This window comes from Callospermophilus lateralis, chromosome 18 (genome assembly GCF_048772815.1).
Source record: "Callospermophilus lateralis isolate mCalLat2 chromosome 18, mCalLat2.hap1, whole genome shotgun sequence".
Lineage (NCBI taxonomy): Eukaryota > Metazoa > Chordata > Mammalia > Rodentia > Sciuridae > Callospermophilus > Callospermophilus lateralis.
In genome coordinates, this window is record NC_135322.1 from 3,393,657 (window position 1) to 3,415,777 (window position 22,121).

At 52.2% G+C, this 22,121-nt stretch overlaps 1 protein-coding gene and 1 pseudogene across 1 annotated transcript; one reads left to right on the top strand and one right to left on the bottom strand.

Annotated features, from left to right (window-relative positions):
• Positions 1–525: 525 nt before the first annotated feature.
• On the bottom strand, positions 526–4,374 carry Dprx (divergent-paired related homeobox). The gene is made up of 3 exons (XM_076839245.2): positions 4,347–4,374; positions 2,233–2,387; positions 526–978 (listed from the first exon to the last, which is right to left on the bottom strand). Exons 1-3 carry the CDS (start codon positions 4,372–4,374, stop codon positions 526–528), a joined length of 636 nt encoding a protein of 211 aa, XP_076695360.2.
• A 7,778-nt stretch (positions 4,375–12,152) lies between these two features.
• On the top strand, positions 12,153–21,186 carry LOC143384200 (cationic amino acid transporter 3-like; annotated as a pseudogene).
• The last annotated feature ends 935 nt before the right edge of the window (positions 21,187–22,121 follow it).

The window sequence follows — 22,121 nt, forward strand, 5'->3', positions numbered from 1 at the left end:
GAGGAAGAGAGAATGAGACATTTTAGGGCAATAGTGAATGACACTTATTTATTGATTTATCTATGGTAATGGACTGATCCGAACCCAAGAGCCCTTAGCCATTGAACCATTCCCTCTCCTTAAGTGGCTTAAGGCTGGGTCAGGTGTCACCACACTTGGTAGCATTTGTCCGAGAACTCACTTGGGCTTGGTCTATTAAAAACCCCAAATTGAGCCTGGTAGAGTGGTGCAGGCCTATAATCCTAGCCATTCTGGAGGCTGAGGCAGGAGGATCCATCACAAATTCAAGGCCAGCCTCAGCAACTTAGCTGATGCTCTGTCATTAAGTCATAAATATGAAAAGGGAGAGATGTGCTTAGCGGTGGGTGCCCAGGATTCCATCTCCAGTATTAAAACAACAGCAGCAAAAACACCCTGCTGAACGCCACAGGCCATTCTCCAGGAGGGCCTGAGACCCAGCCACCCACTATGCCCGTCTTCGTTCCTCAAGCGGGGACAGCGCCCGCTCCCCAGAGCTCCCCGTGGTCACGTGGCCTCCCTGCTGGGCACGGAGGAGTGGTGAGCCGCGCTGCAGCCGGGAGCGCACGGAGGTTCTGAAATCTGCTGGAGGAAGTACACGGTGGGGTCCCGGCAGCAGCCAAAGTGGATCATTTTGTGGCTCCCGGCGTGGACTGTGTGCATCTTGAAAGGGGGGCATATGCTGAGCTGGAAGGAGGGGATCTGGCGGTTGGTGTAGACTGGGGCGGCGAGGCAGGGACCCAGCTCCGGCTCCCTGGGGTCTGCCCTGCTCCAGGTGGGCCCGGCCTTGGCTTCGGCCTTGGCTTGGGGCTCCGCAGACTCCGGATGGGGGGCTGGGGGCTCCGCAGACTCCCGCTGCGGGGCTGGGGGCTCCGCAGACTCCCGCTGGGGGGCCTCCTGCTTTTGCTGGACGTGCAGTTTTTGTTTCTTGAGTTTTGCTCTGTGGTTCTTGAACCAAACCTGAGGGGAAAAGAGTGAGATTCCAGAAGAGGTTTCCCTTTGCTCAGCGAAATGGGGACCTCCACGTGAGAAGAGCTGGCTCCCCACCTCGGTTCCGTTGGGGACCCCCCAGCCTGAGCCCAGGACAGCAGGAGAGCCTGTCTGGGCCCGAAGTGAGGCAGGGACCCGGGAACCCGGAGCGGGAGATCACGGGGCAGTGGCGCCCTCTTGTGGAGGCTCTAGGCCTGAGCTCAGCCCACGGCCCCAAATGATGGGTCCAATCAAAACGCCATCTGCCTAGTGTGACCCTTCAGCAAAGAGTGGGTTCTTTTTTTGTGTGGTGCTGGGGATTGAATCCAGGGCCTTATGCATGCGAGGCAAATACTATATCAACTGAGCTATATATCCCCAGCCCATGAGTAGGTTCTGCATTAAAAAAATAAAAATGGGGGGCGGGGCTTGCTTTGGCATCACATATACTAAAATTGTAACAAAACATGTTGCAAGGAGGACATGCAAATTAATGAAGCCTTCCATGGGGGAAAAGTTTTTGTTACTGGTAAGAGCACTTAACCACTGAGCCACATCCCCAGCTCTTTTTATTTTCTGTTTTGAGACAGGGTCTTTCAATTTTTTGGAAATGGGCATAACAGTAGTTTAGGTAATCACTAAGTGTCTGAGGCTGGTCTTCAACTTGTGAACTCTCTTAGGGCCTCACTAAATTGCTGAAGACTGGCTTTGAACTTGTGATCCTCCTGCCTCAGCCTCCCACGTTGCTGGGAATATGGACATGCACCACTATGCCTGGTGGTTTTTACATCTTTAAAATGGATGGGGGGAAAAATCGGAGTAAGAATATTATTTTTCGATGTGAAAACTATACGAACTTTTACCTTTATGTGGTGCTGAGGATTGAACCCAGTGCCTCACCTGTGAGAGGCAAGGGCTCTACCACTGAGCTATAACCCCAGCCTGAAAACTGCATGAACTTCCGACTTGTGTCCATAAGGTCCCTGGGAACACAGGTAGCCTTATTTGCCTACATGTTGCTGTGGCTGGGTCCATACTGTGATTGCAGCCTGGCTCACAAAGCCTGGAATAGTCACTATCTTGTCCTCACAGAAAAAACTCTGCCCATCCTCAGTGCAGGGGTCTGGAGAGGGGTGGGGGGCTACGGGTAGCAAAGTCTAGGCCTTAGGCTCCTGGGACCTCCCCTAGAGGGCCGGGCTTAGGGTGGTACAGGGAGGTAGCTAGAAGAGATGGTCAGCTTCCCACCTGCAGGACCGATGGGTCCAAGTTCATTTTCGAGGCCATTTCTCTCCTCAGGATGGGGTCTGGGTACGGGTTCCTGTTGAAAACGAGGGTCAGATCTTCCAGCTGTTTCTCCGTGAACAATGTTCGCTTCTTGTGAGGACGCGCCTCTTGCTTGTCTTGGAAGGAGAGAAACAGTCAAAATGCGCAGTGCTACCCATTTTGCTCTCAAAACTGTGACCCTGCCCTGCTTTCCATCCAGGTGGGCTAAACCTGCTTTTTGACTACATGACAAGTCCCCAGACACATCACAGGGTCAGCTCTGCCTGTCTTCAGACCTTGCCATGGCTGCAACTCCACATCTCAGGACAAGTTTATTACTCCTTTGGTTCTTGCTATTTTAAAACAGGATTCCAGGCTAGGGATGTAGCTCAGGGTAGAACACTTCCCGCCATGCCATGGGGTTCAAACCCTGGCACTGAGGATATGTGTGTGTGTGTGTGTATGGGATGATCCTTGTGTCTCAGCTGTTTGCAGTACTGGGGATTGACTGGGCGTATAAACCACCTGACAACATCCCTAGCCCTTTTCAATGTTTTGGTAACAGGGATAGCAGTAGTTTAGGTAATCACTAAGTGGCTGAGGCTGGTCTTCAACTTGTGATCCTCCTGCCTCAGCTTCCTGGGATGCTGGGATTAGTCCTTTTAATTTAGTACTTTTTTTTTTTTTTTTTTTTGAGGGTGTACCGGGGTTGAATTCCGGGGCACTCAACAACTTAGCCACATCCCCAGCTCTATTTTTTATAAATTAAAAAAAGGGAGGGGTCTAGTTATGTAACTTAGTGGGTTCAATCCCTGTACAACTCTCCACCCAAATAACATGTTCAGCTAGTAATAGCCCAAGAAATCAGGGAGAAAAGAGCCCCCTCACCACAGACAAGGGGGGGCGGGCAGGCCTGATGCATGATAGGGAAATGCTCTACCACTGAACTACATCTCTGTCCCTTTTTAAAAAAATTCTGAGACAAGGTCTGGCTAAGTTGCTGAGGCCGGCCTCAAACTTGTGATCCTCCTGCTTCAGCCTCGAGTCCCTGGGATCACAGGCTAGAGAAAAGTTATCTTGAGATATTTTGTGACAAATGGGAGACCTTCACAGAAGCAACCAGAGTTCCAAGGGTAAATACCAATTAAGTTCACCGAAAGACCTTGGGGACCTAAGGGACAAACATGAAGTACCCTAATCAGGGCTGGGGGTGTTGCTCAGTGGTGGAGCGATTGCTTTACATGCACCGGGACCTGAGTTCCATCCCCAGTGGAAAACATTGTGATTCTTCTTACAGGGACCACAGCCCTCATTACTCTAGGGGAACATCAAGGATCAGTTGTGACATTGTTAACAAGGAGGAAGGTTTGGAACTGGGTTTCCCTTTTGAATTTCTTCTTGGACAACGGTGTCTTAGGGTGCCAAGAATGTAGATCAGTGGTGGGGCGCTTGCCTAGCGCGCACGGCCCTGTGCCTGGGTTCTTGCCATTTTAAAACAGGATCCCAGGCTGGGGATGTAGCTCAGGGTAGGACACTTCCTGCCATGTGCCCCAGGATAAAACAACATTGTGTGGGCTCTCTATTGTCCAGCGAGGAGGTCCACAGGACAGGGTAGAGGAGAGTGTGGCTGTGGAGTTGCTAATCCAGACTCCGGAGACCAAGCAGGAAGCAGGTCTGATTTTATTGAGCAGTTCCTGTGTATATATATATGCTCAGGCAGTAGCTAGGCAGATTAGAGGCAGCCACCAATACACTTTCTTGCTAACTGTCCTTGCTGTGACCAGTTGAGAAGCGGGCCGTGGAGCAAGTACAGGGACTGCCACACAGGGCCTCATGCCCAGGGCTGTACCTGGGGGGTAAGCGTCTCAGCCTCTTGCACACCTAGCACGAGGAGAGTGGCCTGCCACTCAGACGCCATGTATGCAGTACTCCATGCACCTGTCCCCCCACAACACAGCACCTCGAAACAACAGTGTCGGAGCAGCTTCTCCACCAGTCCACAAGACTGGGCAGAGCCACAGCAGCATCACCCTCCCAGCCCGAGTTCCAGTGCAGCTGAGGCTCCTTGGGCCTCTCCTTCTGCCCTCCCGCCTTACCTTCAGGAAGGTCCTTGGAGCCTGACATCTTGGGACTTGGATGTACGCCTGGCTCAGCCTCTGCAGTAAGAGCGGGCAAGTGAGGCATGGAGACTTAAGTACATCCCTGGACAGCCACACCCTTAGTCACACCTCTTCCACCTCCTTCCCCACCCTCCTGTCTGATCCTCAGATCCTTCAGAACCCCTGGGTTTCTCCCAATCCCTGCGGCTGATCCGGGTATTCCACAGCTGTGGCATCCTGGTGAACCCACTCCAGACTGAACATGGAAAGCCCTCCTGCTGAACACCCGAGTGGATCCCTCCACACGCTCAGAACATCAGTCTTCAGCTGGGCACAGTCACTCAGCACGGCCCGCTTTCTACGTGGCCACCACAGGATGACCCGGCCGATGGGAGCTGGCTTCCTTACCAACCACCCAGCATCCCAGGGGAGCATGTCGCCCTATAATTGCTAGCCCTGGGGAAAGAGGTGCATTGCTCTTCCACCTTCTGAGGTGGAAAATCACAGGTGCAGCCTTCTGAAGTCGGGGCAGAGTTTATTGAGCAATTATAGACACTTCAGTACTCAAAGTCAACCCAGAAACCCGCCCTTTGGCATCTCCTGGGAACTTGTCAAAAACACTGAGTCTCGGCATGCAAGGTGGCAGCTGTGCAAAGCCAGCACTTAGTGTGGCCCTTTCTCCTGCTGTCAGTCGCCTTCTTCCCCAGGGCTTCCAGCAGCACCATGTGGGGACAGATGGTGGGGAGTTCACTGGGGGGGGGTGTCCCCGGAAAGCAAAGGGTTCCTAATTATCATGGCCTTGTTCTTTTTTTTTTTTTCTCTCTCTCTCTCTCTCTTTTGTTACCAGGGCCTGAACCCAGGAATGCTTTACACTGAACCACATCCTCAGCCTTTTATTTATTTATTTTTTTTGATACAGGGTCTACTAAATAGCTACAGCTGGCCATGAATTTGCCATCTTCCTGCCTCAGCCTCCTGAGTTGCAGGGATTACAGGCATGTACCACCACAACTGTGTACTTTTGATCCGAATTTTCTGTTTCTTTTTTTGGGTACTGGGGATTGAACCCAGGAGGGCTTAACCATTGAGCCACATCCCCAGCCCTAATCTTTTAAGACAGGGCCTACCTAAATTGGCCTAGAACTTGAGATTAGCCTGCCTCACCCTCCCACTTTGCAGGGACTACAGGTGTGGCCACCTTAACCAGCTATGAGGAAAGTTTCAAGAGGTCAATCTCCTTGTAAGATGGGTCAATCTATTTCATCTAGATATGTTTGTAAACTAATGTCAAATAGAATGCAGGCCAGGCACGGTGGCCCACGCCTGTAATCCCAGCGGCTCAGGGGATTATCAATTTTTTGGTAACAGGGATAGTAGTAGTTTAGGTAATCACTAAGTGGCTGAGGCTCGCACGATTCTCAGCGGATCAGGGGGCTGAGAATTGTGAGTTCAAAGCCAGCCTCAGCAAAAGCGAGGCACTAAGCAACTCAGTGAGACCCTGTCTCTAAATCAAATACAAAATAGGGTTGGGGTGTGGCCCAGTGGTCCAGTGCCCCTGGGTTCAATACCCATTACCAAAAAAAAAAAAAAAGCAGAATCTCGGCTCATTTCAGACTCGATCCAAATCTGCGTTTTAGGCAGAGACCCAGGTGATTGGGATACACAGTTAAGATGGAGAAGCCTGGGCTGGGGGTGTTGCTTAGGGGTGGAGCATCTCCCCAGCATGCGGGAAGCCCTGGCTTCTGTCTCCAACACCAGGTGAAACGAAAATGGAGAGATGCCACTGTATGTAGTGGGCCTGAAAATCTGAGTCACTGGCGTCCCCTGTAGGGGCCGGTTAGGTCACAGGGGGCTGATGCTGGGCTCCACTCACCCCAAGGCCTCAGGTAGGGCCTCAGGATTTACATCCCTAACAAGTTTTCGGGGAATGGTGCTCAATGAGGAGGGCTGGGACTCTTGTCAGTGATAAGACCCCGGCTCACACCCTCGCAGGTAACTTCCGTAACCTTTGGTGCTGTTGTAGGCCTAGCACTGTTCTGCATATCCCAATTTTAAATCCACCTAATAATCTCATTTTGCAGAGGAGGAAGGTGATAGGAAGGGAGTTAGCTGGGTGTGGTGGTGCATACCTGTAATCCCAGGGATTTGGGAAGTTGAGGCAGGAGGATCTCGATTTCAAGGTCAGCCTCAGCAACTTAGATTTTGAGCCATTTAGTGAGACCCTGTCTCAAAAACTGAAAAAGGCTGGGGATGCGCTCAGCGGTTAAGCACACTCAGGTTCAATCCCAGTACACCCCCACCCCCACCCAAAAAAGTTGACCTTGCCAGCATCCCAGTGTGCCACTAATAAGGGCAAATTCCTGTTACCATGGAATTGGTCTTGCTCTGTTATGACCACTAGGGGATGCTATTGCACATATGTCCAGCAGAGGTGCCGGACAGTCCAGAAGGACACCTTACTGATTAAACACGAGAAAAATTCCAAAGTCAAGGAGGTAGAGACACTGTATTTTAATATGAAATAAGCTACTGTTCAGTTCCTCAAGCTGAGCACCTTCTAAGAAGCCTCTTGGCTTGGTCTTTGCAATTGCCAGCATGCCCACCTTCTCTACAGTGCTGGCTTTTCCTCATCTCTTGGGCAGGTGATTGGATGGGCATACGAAGTTTGCTTTTGGAAGTGTTTCCCAACTGTGCATCTCCATGCCGAGGATGCCCTGTTTACCAAGAGATCAGCCTAAGAGCTGCTTGTCCGGGCAGTTCAGTTTTTAGTGATTTCTGCCACAGTCTGTAGATCAGCTCACTTGCTTGGATTACTGGTACCTCAGCATGTTAACGGAGGTTTTGGTGAGACTGAGGAATCCAGCAAAACTGGAGGAACCCCAAAACTTCTGAATGTGGGCTCCCATCATGGATAGCTCTGAGCCTGTCACAATCCTGGTTTTTTTTTTTTTTTATTTTATTTTTTTGTACAGTGGGTCTTTGCCACTGAGCCACACCCCAGCCTTTTTTTTTTAATTTTGAGGCAGGGCCTTGAACTTGTTTTCCTGCTGCCTCAGCCTCTGGTTGCTTGGATGACTGGCATGCACCGTCAAACCCAGAGAGTCCTCCTGGGTTCTGCACACCCAGCTGTTTTCTTGGAGGCAGAGCTTAGCATTTTCCCACATCAGCATTTTCAGGCCATCATTTGTTAATTTCTTCTGCATTGCCTTTCCAAGCATCTTTTGGGCAATTGGACAGCAAAATTCTTTCACGTCCTGAGGGTTTCTGGCATGGAAAAACTCACCTCCCCTATAGTCTGCATAACACCTAAAAGGCAGAGAACAGGACAGCTTTCGAGGTGAATCAGACACAACAAGAAAAACATTTTGCAGTACAGGGTTTGAACCCCGGGTAGGTCTACCACTGAGCCCCATCTCCGGCTCTTTTATTTACTAATTTCTTTTTTTGAGATAGGGCCTCGTTTAGTTGCTGAGTGGAGTCTTGAACTTGCAATCCTCTTGCCTCAGCCTCCCGAGCTCCTGGGGAATAGGCGGGAGTGCCTGTTTAGTGAAGCTGTATTTTAAGGGTGATAGAAAAGTTTTGGAACTTCACAGAGGTGGTGGTCACACAGCATTGAGACCGTCCTAATGGCCACTGATTGGCTCACTTCAAAGTGGCTGATTTTAGGTTGTGTGGCCTTCACTCAGGGGGGCACTGTGGGCCTGAGTGGAGTGACCACAAGTATGGAGACTGCTTTCTTCAGGCTGCTGCCTTCTATCCTGCCACAGCCCGTGAGCCCATCATTAAAAAAAAAATATTTATTGATTTATTTTTTAGGTGTAGATGGACACAACACAATGCCTTTATTTTTACATGGTACTGAGGATCAAACCCGGGTCCGGCCTGTGCTAGGAGTGCTCTACCGCTTGGCCATAATCCCAGCCCCCATCATTTGTTAAATTCTGTCTTTGGGTATAAATTTTTCCCTTTTCCTAGGGTTAAGATACAACCAGCAACCATAGGCTGACCTCGGAACAGTTAAGTACTGTAGGAAACTTTTTGTGTTAGGAAAATATATTAGGACAGAAGAGAAAAAAACAAAAATCAGCAACTCTGCTTTCCAAGTCTTTCTCCAGGTAGCTCACTCCCTTAGTATTTTCACTAAGGGACTTAACTGGGTCTGCGAAAACACACCTCAGGGATGATCCTGCACCTCCAGGAGGGGAAGCAGACCTGCATGAAGAGAATTGGCAGCTCTCCAAGGGCACTGGCAAGTGGCCATTACCTTTCTTTTGGAGAGGCGAAAGACGCCTGCCCCAGGGTTGACGACTGGCATCTCTGCAGGCGGGCTCAGACATGAGGACTTAAGCGTCCCTTGGAGCACCAGCAGGGCTGTAAACTGCTCCTGGTGTCCCTGAATTCAGGAGTGCTGCATTGGTGCCCCAGGGAGCCCTTGGCCTTGCAGCCCTAGGGATACCCGTGAAGCCAGGTTTAAAGCCCTAACACAGGTGCTCAGTGGAGCTGCAGAAGCAGCCGCCCTTGGCTATCACTGCCCACCTGGAAGAGGAGTGCGGACAGCAGCTGGCCACCACTCCCCAAATATCAGGGGATTATTTTACAGTGCTGGGATCACTCTGCAATCCTGTGGAGAATCTAAAAGCTTCATGGTTTGAGTCAGTCTCCTCCGTATCTTCACCTGTCATCTGTTTCCCCATACCTGGCTCAGATTGCTGCTGAAACCTCCGGTCTCAGAATAACCTTTCACACGGAATGCCTGAGGGAAGGATCTCCCCTTCAAGGGAGTGAGTGTGTTTCTCCTTCCTTCCTACTTGGTGGGTGGGGTATGAACTGACCCAGATGACTGAAACTGCAACTATCACGCTACACCTTCTGCTCGACACCAGTGGCTTTCACCCAGTGGGCATTTAGTAGTGTCTGGAGACATTTTTGTTAAAAATTGGAAGGCACGTGGTGTTCCTGACACCCAGGGAGTCACAACCAGGGACATTGTGAACATCCTGTAATGCATGCTACAGCCCCCGCCCCCAAGTTCTCAGGTTCCAATATCACTAGGAATAAGGTTGGGATTCTTTTCTTCTTTTAATTGATCCCAGTGCAGGGGATTGAATCCAGGTCTTTGGGCATACTGGGCAAGTGCTTTATCACTGAGGCACATCCTCAGGCTTTTTGATTTTTTTAAGACAAGGTATTGGGAGGGGGGTTGTGGCTGTGGATCAGCAAGAGTGTTCACCTAGCATGTGTGAGGCCCTGGGTTCGATCCTCAGCACCACATGTAAATAAATAAATAAAATAAAGGTGTTGTGTCCAAGTACAACTGAAAAGAAAAGAAAAAAAAAAAGACAGGATGTCACTGAGTTGCTGAGGGTATCACTAAATTGCTGAGGTTGGTCTCAAGTTTGCGATTCTCCACCTCTGGAGTCTCCAGGATCACAGCCTCCCTGAGGTTAGGGGCAGACACTGCCACCCCCAGCTGCCTCAGGATTCTTTGTTGTTTTGTTTTTTGAGGCAGGGTCTCACTAAGTTGCTTAGACCCTCATGAAGGTGCTGACCTGGCTTTGACCTTGTGATCCTCTTGACTCAGCCTCCCTAGTAGCTGGGATTATAGGTGTGCACCAGCAGGCCCAGTTTGCCTGATTTTTTTTTTTTTAGTACTGAGGATTGAACCCAGGGGGGACTTAACCCCTGAGCCATATCCTCAGCCTTTTTTTTTTTTACTTTCAGAGAAGGTCTGGTTAAATTGCTCAGGGTCTCACTAAATTGTGAAGCTGGCTTTGAATTTGGTAAACCTCCTGTTTCAGCCTCCCAGCTTCTGGGATTACAAGTTTGCACCATCACAACCAGCTGTCTCTGGATTCTTAAATTGTATTTAAAATAGTTCTTTTGGAACTGGATGTGATGGTGCATGCCTGCGATTCCGGCAACTCAGGAGGCTGAGGTAGAAGAATCGCTGATTCCAGGCCATCCTGGTCAATTTAACAAGACCCAATCTCAAAATAAAAAATAGAAAGGGCTGGGGATGTTGCTCAGTGGCAGAGCACCCCTGGGTTTAACCCCCAATACCCCCTCAAAAAAAAATTCTTGTGGAAGAAAAGATGATTGATCAGAAGAGGAGACCTGTTACCATGGACATGTCAAAATGCCATCTACAACCCTAGATCTGTCCCCACACCTTTCCTGAAGCCAGCCTAGGAAGGCACATCTATGATGGCTCATGTTCTCTTTGAAAATAAGAGTAGACGGGAGCTGGGGTGGGATCCAGGATCCCAGACGTCCCCATGCTGAGTCTCAGAGTGTGCGGAGGGTTGAGAAGCGGGTGGGTTACCAGATTGAGTGCAGGGATCTCACAGGGATGAAGCACAGCCTGGGGAAACACATCCAGGCCCCAGGTCCCCTGTGCTGGGAGCCCTGGGTGCAGGCCGGCAGTCTACCACTGAGCCCCCTCCCAGCCCCCAGATGGCCAATTGTGTGTGCATTTTATCATAGTTTTAAAAACTCTCAGAGAAGTCAGTTTCTGATGGCCTCACTGCAGACAGGCTCCTCTGTGCCCTTCCCTGCCCTGCCCACTGGGCATTCCAGGAGATATTTGAGCAGGACAGGTCTCCACCCCAGCTCAGCTTGAACCCACCCTCTGATCCAGAGCTCCAGGGCCTGCCCCAGAAGTCCAGTCCGTCTCTAGGGTAACCCCTCTTCTGCAGAGGACAGAGCCTGTAGTTTCCCCAGCAGACTGTCAGCCTGGCCTGAGGGCGGAGAGATCTGCCTCCCCGGAGGAGAGTGGCCGTCGTTGGGTGCTGCTGGGGCGGACTGGGTGGCGTGGCCGATACACATTCCTGTGTGAATTTGTCTTTCTGTTCATGGTTCCTGGCTCACAAAGCAGGTTATAGGAACTCAAAATTCTCTTCTCCAAAGTAGAAAGCCTGTTTTCCCCTGTCCTTTCTGTTCTATAGATGACCATAAAAATTAGCTTTTCCGATAGTAGGTCTCATTTTAAAAGGGGTCCTGGGCTGGCATGGTAATGCAGGCCTATAATCCCAGTGACTCGGGAGACTGATTCAGGAGGATCTCAAGTTCAAAGTCGGCCTCCATGATTTATTATCATTTATTGAGACCCTGTCTCTAAATAAAATATGTAAAGGGCTGGAGGTGTGGCTCAGTGATTTAGTGCCTTTGGATTTAATCACCAGTTTGAAAAAAATAGAAAAAAAAAAAAAAAAAAACCAAAGAAGGTCCTACTCCATACAGGGAGGAATGCTTCCCTGGAGGGCCGGGAGGGCTGTGGAGAGAAGGGTGCCCTGGGTCCCCTCGTGTCAGCATGACGTCTCGCCTTTTTGCCCAGTCTTTCAACATGGTTCTCATGCTTCATTGTTGCCTGAGCCCCAACAGGACAGGGTTCAGAGCTCAGGACACAGATTGCATGGAAGCCCAGGGGAGGAGGGACAAGAGCCAAGGAGGGTGGACAGCCCAGCTCCGTGGTTGCTTGCTCCTGAGCTCAGCCCTTGCTGACCCCAGCCGTGTGCTGCTCATTTGTCTCCTTTAAAATATCCTTTAAAACAAACTGGTACATGTAGGCCTAGTGTCCCATGGAATTCTGCGAGCTGCTATGAAAAATGAATTGCGTTGGGAAGGGGTCAAGGCAGCACCTGTTTGTAACTGCTAGGGCACAAGGTGAGAGGCCAGGATTGGTGAGTGGGTCCGATGCGGGGCATCCCTGGGGACTGAGCCCTCCGCCTGGGGGTCTGATGCCAACTCCAGGTAGACATGTCAGAACTGAATTGGGTTAGAGGACGCCCAGCTGGTATCTGCGGAATGGATCGTGGGTAGGGAGAAGCCTGTGGCTCTGAGACCTGTTTCCTAGCTTGTGCTGGCTTTGCATGTAACCTACCTAGAGATCTTTAAAACACATAAGAGGAGGCCCAGCTCCAAATTCCAATTCCTTTCCACTCGGCAAGGCATGAAGCAAAGTGACCCAGGGTTCTTGGCTTGGAAATGTGTGTGGTTTGAGCTGTCACCAAGTCTCACACGTGGAGGGAGGGTAATGACTACCCTCCGTGCCTGTGGAGCAGGTAGCTAAGAAGTGGGGGAGCTCCCACATCAGCCGGCTCCCTCCAGCAGGGCGCATGCCCTCGGACTCCGGGGGTGGCGTGGTTACTTCGTGCTAGGACCTGTACTGCCAGCGGCCATTGGTCTCATCAAGTGACACCTGCAGAACTTTGAAAAGTGTAGAGGTTCTAACATAGCCCCAAGACCCCACAGCTTTGAGATGGAGGGCTTTCACCTGCTGCTCCTGGAAACTTCTTGCTCCAAGGATACCTCTTAGGTCCGACTCCCTGGTGTGAAGTGAGCGGTTTTTTTTTTTTTTAAAGTGTTTTTTACTTGTAGCTGGACACAATACCTTTATTTTATTTATTTATTTTTATGTGGTTCTGAGGACTGAACCCAGTGTTTCATACTTGCAAGATGCATGCTGTACAGCCGAGCCCCAGGCCCAGCCCCAGCCCCAGCCCCAGCCCTCACGGAGCCTTCTTGGTGCCTTTCTGTCCTGTGTTTTACAGGGACCTTAGCATCCTCTGGGGCTCTGCCAGAATGCTGTGGAAGGATGTGCACAGGTTTGGTCACAAGCTGGAACACTCCGAGTTGCTTGTGCTGCTGTATGAACTTTCTGGATCTTATGGCCTTGGTGTGAGCAGCCCCCTGGGAGCGGGCGTGTATGTCCTGGCTGGGGAAGTGGCCAGAAACAGCTGGACCAGCCACCATCATCTGCTTCCTGGTGGCCGCCCTGCCTTCTGTGGGTACTGTGGGGCCAGGGTACCGTGTCCGGTTCCACCTGTCTCTCCAGCTATGTGGGCCAGCTGCCGGCTGTCATCACTGGCTGGACCCTCGTACTCTCCTATGTCATCGGTGAGATCACAGGGCAATGAGGAAGATAACAGGAACTGAGAACTCGGAGAGTGGGTTAGGGGATCCGAGTGGCTTCGACCCTCATCCGGGGCACTGTTGTTTAATGCAGGCTGGTCGCCGGGAGAGGGAGACCCCCGATGTCAGCCCACTTACTTGTCCTGCTTTCCCTAAGTGTCAGAACTAAGAAGTAGAACTGCTGGGCACCTTGGTGTGTTATGCCAGATTCGTGGGACCCCAATAGACCTCCAGGAGCCGAATCTGATGCAAGCACACAAGAGTCTTTATTGCAAGCTCGAGCCTGGACTCACAACTGTTCCTGAAGCTTCGGTCCCAGGGAGTGAGTCCCTGTCCTTTGTTCAGTGAGATTTTATAGGTTTTGGGGGGATACTCTATTTGTCACAATATCACACAGCAAATCATTCCATACCGCGGGAAAGTCAAACAACATTGATTAGCCCATTCACTGGCGGGAACAAGTTGGGTAGGAGGGGTGATTGGTTAGTACAAGAGGGGGATTCTTTGAACTGATTGGTTTAGGCCATGAAGGGTGTACATGCTGAACTACATGGTTTCCCAACATGTTATCAACCCCCATAAACTACTGGGGGGTCATCTGGCATCCCAGGTATTTCCCTGTCTCATGCTGATTGGAGGTTGCTAGGGGGGTGCTATGGGTCCTCACCTAGCCTGACTGAGTCAGGGACACCTGGTGCAGCAGATCTTTACTGTTATTTACAGACAAACAACTCAGCAGGGTGGGTATGGGCCTAGGATTGCTCTGTGGGTCTGTCCAAGGACAAGGGTCACGCCCCCTTCCTTAGGACAGGCCTTAAGGTAGAAGCTGCTGTTATTTATTTATTTCTAAAAATGGAGTCACATTAGTTTCTCAGGTGCAGGCCTGTAATCCCAGCGACTGGGAAGGCTGAGGCAGGAGGATCTGAGTTCAAAGCCAGCTTCAGCAACAGCGAGGAGTAAGCATCTCAGTGAGACCCTGTCTCTAACTAAAATACAAAATAGGGCTGGGGGGTGGCTCAGTGGTTAAGCACCCCCCTCTGGGTTCAATCCTCAGTAGCAACAACCACCAACTGGAACTACTGCCTGGGGCGGGGGATTCCTGTAGATGAGGGCGTAGGTGAGGGGACATGGCCCCTAAGCTGCTCCCTCACTGTCTTGCCGCCTCTGCTCAGCTGTGCTGCTGGTGAGACTTGCCCAGAACGTTTATTTGGTGGGCAGTGCTGGCGGTGGGTCACTAGGTGCATGCTCTGCTACTGAGCTGCCCCCGCAGCTTACCTTGGCCCTCTGAAGAGAGTTTGACCCTCAACCTCCAAGCCCTCCCCTGGACTCCGCTGTTCCCTTCCTTCTTCCTCCCTCCCTTCCTTTCCCCGCAGTACTGGGGACTGAACCCAGGGCCTGGACATCCTGGGCAAGCACCCTACCACTGAACCCAGCCCCGTTCTAATCTTTTATTATTTTTATTCATTCATGTACTTTTTGGCATAAGTGGAAAACAGCCCAGGGGTGCTTTAGCACTGAGCTATATCCCCAGTCCTTTTTATTCAGAGACAGAGTCTTGCTAAGTGGCCCAGGCTGGCCTCAACGTGCCATCCTCCTGTCTCAGCTGGGATCACCCCTGTGCGCCCAGTAGTCTCTTCTCATTATGAATATGGTCAGTGGTGCACCATGGGCGCCACATTCTGGAAGGGAATGTTCTTCCTCTCACCACTGCAGGAGCGGCCCGCGTGGCCCGGACCTGGAGAGCCACCCGGGGCTGGGGTGCGGCCATTGCGGTCTGACTGGGAACCACATCTCCCAGGGCCTGGAGGGCAGCGTCTCTCTGCGCATGCCTAGTGTCCTGGCCAAGCATCCCGACTTCTTTGCTCTGGGGCTGGTGCTGCCGCTCACTGGCGAGGCAGGGTGTGGAATGAGACGGGCGAGGGCCTGGGGCGGGAAGGGCTGGAGGGAGGTGGAGATGTGGTGAGAGATCAGGCGGAGGCGGGTCTTCCCCAGCCCTGGCACCGGGAGCCCTGGGCCAGATCACTGCAGGGCAGCCCTGTGCACAGCAGGCCGAGTGGCATTCCTGGCTTCCACCACCAGGGGCCAGTAGCGCCTCTCAGTGATGACAAGCCACAGGTCTCTGGGGGGACAAGACAGTGCCAAGCTCAGAACCAGTGACTTTGTTTCTTCTCTGGTACTGAGACCAAAGCTTGTTTAAAAAAATGTTTTGGGCTGGGGATGTGGCTCAAGCGGTAGCACGCTCGCCTGGCATGCCAGCAGCCCGGTTCCATCCTCAGCACCACATGCAAACAAAGATGTTGGGTCCCCGAAATCTAAAAAATAAATATTAAAAAAATTCTCTCTCGGGGCTGGGGATGTGGCTCAAGCAGTAGCGCGCTCGCCTGGCATGCCAGCAGCCTGGTTCCATCCTCAGCACCACATACAAACAAAGATGTTGGGTCCGCCAAAAACTAAAAAATAAATATTAAAAAAAAAATTCTTTCTCTCTCTCTCTCTGTCTCTCTCTCTTAAAAAAAAAAAAAAATTGTTTTGTTATTGCTGGGAATTGAACCCAGGGCTTCGTGCATACTATGAGCTCTACCACTGAGTTAAATCCTCAGTCCCTGTTTTTAAATGTTGAATTAATTCAACAATTTAAAAAATTTGAAATTAGTTTTAAAAATTTGAAAAGTTTTTTGGGGCTGGGGTTGTGGTTCAGCGGTAGAGCACTCATCTAGCACATGTGAGGCCTTGGGTTCGATCCTCAGAACCACATAAAAATAAATAAACAAAATAAAGGTATTGTGTCCAATGATTTCTAAAAAAATAAATATTTAAAAAATATTTTAAAAAATTTGAAAAGTTTTTAAAAAATGAGTTGAAATTCAATAATAAAATTAATAATTGTACCCTTTTGTTGTGCTGGTGATGGATCCCAGGGCCTCATGCATGCCAGGTAAAGGCTTTACCACTGAGCTACAGCCCCAGCAAATTGTTTTAGGATACTGGGGCCTAACCCCAGGGTGCTCTATCACTGAGCTATGTCCCCATTGCTTTGCATTTTTATTTTGAGGCAGCATCTCACTAAGTTGCCCAGGCTGGCCTCAAACTTCAGAACCTCCTACCTCAGCCTCTGCAGTCACTGGGATTAAAGAGAAGTCCCACTGTGCCTGGCCATTTTTAAATGAAATATCATTGTACATGTTTATGGGGTTTAGTGTGATATACTGTTACAGTGTGATAATAAATGTAGAAAATGTGTATGATCAGATTAGGGTAACTGACATTTCCATCATCTCAGATGTTTATCATTTCTTTGTATTGTGAAGAGCCTGGTGAGGTGGCCACAGGCCTGTAACCCCAGAGACGTGGGAGGCTGAGGCAGGAGGATCACAAGTTTGAGGCCAGCCTGGGCAACTTAGGGAGGCCCTATGTCAAAAAACAAACAAGCAGGACTGGCATGTAGCTTGGTAGTAAGGCATCCCTGGGCTCAACTCCCAGTACCAGTGAATAAATGGATCTTCTTTCTTAGCAATTCTGACATACAGTTGGTGGTTGTCCACCAGTTTCCCTCCTGGGCCAGGGAAGAGCGGAAGCCATTCCTCCCACCGGACTGTGCCTTGTGGGCGACTCACCCTCCCCACCTGCCTGCCCTTACCAGGCCTTTGGGTCCCTTTTTTCTGGACTCTCCGGTTGTTCCTCCCCACAGGACCCTTGGCCCCGGGAGCTTGAGAGTCGGCCCTGGTCAGCGGGCTGTTCACAGGCGGAAACTCTGGCTGAGCTTCATCAAGGGAGAGCTGCAAACCCGCAGCGCACAGGGGACGGCTGCGCACAGGGGAGGCGTGTGTACAGGAGAGGTGTGCGCACAGGGGAGGTGTACGCACAGGGAACGAATGCTCACAGGGAAGGTCTGCGCACAGGGAAGGTCTGCGCACAGGGAGGTGTACGCACAGGGAACGAATGCTCACAGGGAAGGTCTGCGCACAGGGAAGGTCTGCGCACAGGGGAGGTGTGCGCACAGGGCACGTTTGTGCCTTTCGGCCTGGATGGGACTCTCCCCGGAGCGGCCACCTGCTTCGTTGCATTTATTGGTTTTGACAGCATGGCCACTACAGGTGCTGTGGCCGTCCCTCTCGAGGCCGTCGCGACATAGATCAGGCTGCCCTTGGGATTAGAGCTGGTGGAGCCCGCCCGCTTTTGGGAGTGTGCGGGGGGGGGGGGGGGAGAGGGCCCTGTGCCCCCCAGTGTGTGTCCCCTGCAGGGGAGGAGGCCCGCCACCCTCAGCTCCGCTTTGTGACACGCTCTGGCGTCTCCTCCGCGCTTACTCCCAGGACGCCCTACTACCAGTAGGTCCCTGCGCTGCCGTCCTCCCCTTGGTACCAGTTCCACGCCCAGAGCCCGACCGAGGCTTTGTGCACGTGGGGTGGGCTCCTGCCGGTAAGCCATGGCCATGGGCACCCCGTGTGCCCTTTCCTTCGTGGGGGTGCCAGGAGCTTTCCCCATCTGCTGTCGGGTTCTTAGGGTTCCCCGCCCTCAGGACTGAGACGGAGGGAGGGACCTGCCGCTCCGCACAGGTCAAGGCGGAAGCCCTCTTCCCACAGCTCCAGGCCCTCAGCTGGTCCCTTTCCTCCTCCAGTCTCCTGGGGTCCGCGTTCCCTGAGCCTTGGGTGACCTATGCCATGGGGGAGGATGGGCTGCTCTTCCTGAGACTCATGCCAGGTCACGCATGGCGCCCTGGCCACCATCATTCTGGAATCCTCGCAGGTGAGACAGCCGCCTTCCCTGAGGGACTTCTGAGCTTGGATGTCTCCCCAGCCAGTTTCACCTTGTCCCCCTGCCCGCCTCACCCTTCTGGTGCCCTAATTCTAGCATCCATGGCCTTCCCCTTTGGGCTCAGTGACCTTGTGGACCTCACGTCCATTGGGTCCCTGCTGGCCTACTCCCTGGTGGCCTCTCTGTCCTGGTCCTCAGGTGAGACTCGCTCAGCCCTGACAAGCTTGCTGAGCCTGGCTGCCTGACGGTGGATGTGTGGGGTGGCTGCCGTCTCCCCGGCTCACCTCTCATCCAGGTGCAGCCAGAAGAGAACTCAAGTTCTGGCGAGAATGAGGAAATAGAGGTGGACATGCTTGTGGTGAACCCTGGACAGAAGCAGCTCAGGAGCCTGTGTGTCCCCTCCACTGCCACCCAACTCTGAAATCTGGCCAGCTGGTCACTGATGTGCCTCCTTGCTTGGTGAGCTGCAGGATCACTTCTGGGTTCTGAAGCTGAGGGTGGGGTTGGGTTTGTGGGGATGTGGACAGGGGCCTGGTTTACTCGGCTCTGGAACTGGATCCATCCTCCCCAGTGTCCCTTTCAATCCTCCTGCTTACCATCCTGTGCCTGATCTTGGCCCCTGTGGCCCCAGCGCCTGTTCTCTGTAGACTCTGGTTGTGTGACAGTGGCTGTGCTGCTGCTTATTGTTGGGGTGGTACTGGCCATCTGGAGACAGCCCCAGAACAGCACCCCTCTTCCCTTCAAGGTAGGAGACCTGCTGTCCCTAGACTGTCCATCCTGGAGCACAGACCTGGGAGAACATGAAGGGAGCGGGCGCAGAAACCAGCACTCAGTGCTAATCCGTCCCTATCCTGTCTCTTCTGGAGTGCCCCGTGGGGTCCCCGGCATGGATCGGCAGAACTGCACCATGTGAATAGGGCTGGTCCTCCCACCCTGAGGGGGACGGGAGCTCTCAGATGGCTGGTGTGCTTGGGGACATGGCTTGGTCCACAGGTCCCTGTGCTGCCTGTGTGCTCCCCTTGGCATCACTGTGGGACCTGGGTGTGATTTGGGGTCTGGATGGCGATCGGTGAGTAGTCTTCTGGGGGAAGAGGGCTCCACAGTTCTCTGTAGCTTCCCCCGGACCAGTCTCCAGCCTGACGTGGAAACCCTTGAGGCTAAAGCAGTGACTGCCTCCCACCTGGCTGTCCCACTTCCCCACTAGGATTTGCTCTCTCTTTTGGATTTGGGATCTGGCACAGCTTGGAGAAGAACGAGCAACAGCCACCAGCCTCAAGCTCCCCAGCTCTCCCTGAAAACACCTCTAATGCTGAGTCCATTCGAGCTCAGAGAAGAGAAGCTCCGGGGCCCTGCAGGTGCCCCCTGGACCAGGATGGCCGGACCTGCTGGACTGTGAAGACTGGGCATGTTCAGAGCCCTCCAGCACCAGGGAGCAGAATGCCTTAAAAAGTGATTTTTTTTTTAATATCTATTTTTTAGTCGTAGTTGGACACAATACTTTTATTTTTTTTTATTTATATGTGGTGCTGAGGATTGAACCAGGGCCTCGCACGTGCTAGGTGAGTGCTGTACCACTGAGCCACAAACCCAGCCCCCTTGAAAAGTTTTTTATATTTTGGGGGGTACCAGGGATTGAACTCGGGCACTTGACCACTGAGCCACATCCCACCCCTATTTTGTATTTTATTATAGACAGGGTCTCACTGAGTTGCTTAGCACCTTGCTAAATTGCTGAGGCTGGCTTTGAACTCGTGATCCTCCTGCCTCTGTCATCTGAGCCGCTGGGATTCCAGGTGTGGGTCACTGTACCCGGTCTTGTTTATTCTTTTAGTTAACAAAAATTTTTGTACATGCCTGACTCATGTCTTGACATCTATGGACTGTGAATGGCTAAACCAAGAGGGGACATGTTCATTCCCTCAGGTACTTATTTTTTGGGGGGTGACAACGTTGGGGATTGAACCTAGGGTGCTTTATCTCTGAGCCACACCCCCAGCCCCTTTATTTTGAGACAGTCTGGCTACATTTCGAGGGCCTTGCTAAACTGCTGAGGATGCCCTCCCTCTCCTGCCTCAGCCTCCCTCAGGCTCCCTGGCGGCTGGGTACGGGTGGGCGTGTGCTGCCACTGCTCCCGGCTTGTGGAAAACATCAAACTCCCCTTAGGGGTCTTTGCATATGTAGTACATGGGCATTTGCGATAAGGCGGATGAACTTGGAGGACACTGTGTGAGTGGAATAAACCATGCACGGGAAGACAATTACCATATGTTCCCAATGAGGGACCTACAGGAGCTGCACTCAGAAGCAGAGAGGGGCAGGGGTGTGGTGCGGTGGCAGGACCCAGAGCCCAGCAGGCACTGGGTGGGCAAGCAGTGTGGTGCCGAGAGGGGCTGGATCCAGTGAGCCGCCAGAGTGAGGTGGAGGTGCCGTTCATGTACAGTGGACCGCTTAAGACAGGGTCTCACAAAGCTGCCCCCAGTGGCCTGGAATGTGCGATCCTACTGCCTCGCCACCGGGGTGCCCGGCTCCACCTCCTGTCAGTCACCCAGGAGGCGCTCAGACTGCCTTTCTGCTCGGGAGCCTCACAGTCCTGTTTCTGCTCCACCGTGGAGCGCACCCCTTCCACGGACTTCCAGCCCCTCCTCACCACACCCCTTGCCCTCCTCACCACACCCCTTGCCCTCCTTACTGCCTCCCCCCCCCCCCGCCCACTCCTGTTTATATAGAATTGGCAGGAAGGGCAGTGCCCACCCATTAATGTAGCTCTGGGTGGCAAAGAGGGGCCCCTGGGTCCATTCTGCTGTGGCTGGCTTAGAGTCCATAGAGAAGGGGGTACTAGGAAGGACGGTGGCCTCTACGAGGCTGTCTGGTGTGGCACATGGTCCAGAAAGGAACTGCCTTGAGGCCTGGGTCTGACCCTTACCCGAACATGCTCCCTCAAGGACTCAATCTGTCACTTAGCCAAACGGTGAGCACTAAGTAGCTCTAGCTGACATGCAGCCCCAACCCTGAGAAGAGTCAAACTTAAGCCCTGCTCTGATCTTGCTCTGGAGCCTTTGCCTACCTCCACAGGACACCCCAGGGCCCAGACACGGCTGTCTGCCCTGTGCTGAAGGGTCTTCCACTGGCTGAGGCAGCTCCCCGGCACCTCCCAGGCCCCCCTCCCAGCTTCTGAGCCCCACCCCCAGCCCGCCCTCATCAGTCTCCCACAACCTGGCCCTGAGCTCTGGTAGTTGTCCCCATGGCCCAGGCTTGCTCGCCTCTCTCCGACCCCAATGCCCCGTACACAAGTCCTTGCAGTCTCAGCTCCTGCTCGGTGCTTCGCTTTCCCCAGAGACCACCCGAACCTCACTTCAGGAGGTGGCTCAGGTAGCCTTCTGAGACTGCTCTCCCAGGCCTCCCGGGAGAGCTTGCCTGGCTCCTTCCCCAGGACAGCCACTTGCCTGCCTCCTCTGCAAGGCTATGGACAGCCCTAGCTCCTCCCCAAGAGTCTAGCTCAAATGTGCCTTTAAAATTTCTTTATTAGTATTTTTTGACAAATAATTGAATTACACTTTTTACTGTTTATATCACATTTACAGAGTACAAAGGGATGTTTTGATACATGTATACAATGTGGAATGACGGAATCACACACGTCCTCACCTCACTTGTCCTTCGTGGTAAGACACTTGAAATACAGTCTCAGCTGCTGTGACTTTGACCTGTGCCATCCGGCGCCCCCGTCTTCACTGGCACTGTACTTGGAGAGCCACGATGCTGAGCTTGTTTCCATGTGCTTCCCCCGCTGCTGAGCCTTCTCTGTGAAGTGCTTACTCTTCCCTCTTAGCTGGTCTGTTTTCTGAGTCCCTCGTAGGTGCATGCAGAATGAGCATCTGCTTGCCCTTTCTCCATCTTGCGGCATCATTTCACAGGCCTTGCACTTAACCTTTTGTGTCCATGCCTTCTGTGCACCGACATGACTGTCCAGCCCAAGATGTGACAGCCACCTTCTGTGCTCTCTGAAACCTAGATGTTCCATTATCTCTTCTAAACTCACTGCACTCCAGGTGGTCTTGATAACTCACTAAGGACACTAATGGTGATGATCACAAGAACAATAGGTGATAA

Excerpts from the sequence above, each read along its gene's own strand:
- Dprx (XM_076839245.2), bottom strand. The coding sequence starts at position 4,374 with ATGTCAGGCTCCAAGGACCTTCCTGAAG. Across the intron at positions 2,388-4,346 it reads CTCCAAGGACCTTCCTGAAG|ACAAGCAAGAGGCGCGTCCT; the intron begins GTAAGGCGGGAG and ends TCTCCTTCCAAG. Across the intron at positions 979-2,232 it reads TGGACCCATCGGTCCTGCAG|GTTTGGTTCAAGAACCACAG; the intron begins GTGGGAAGCTGA and ends TTTTCCCCTCAG.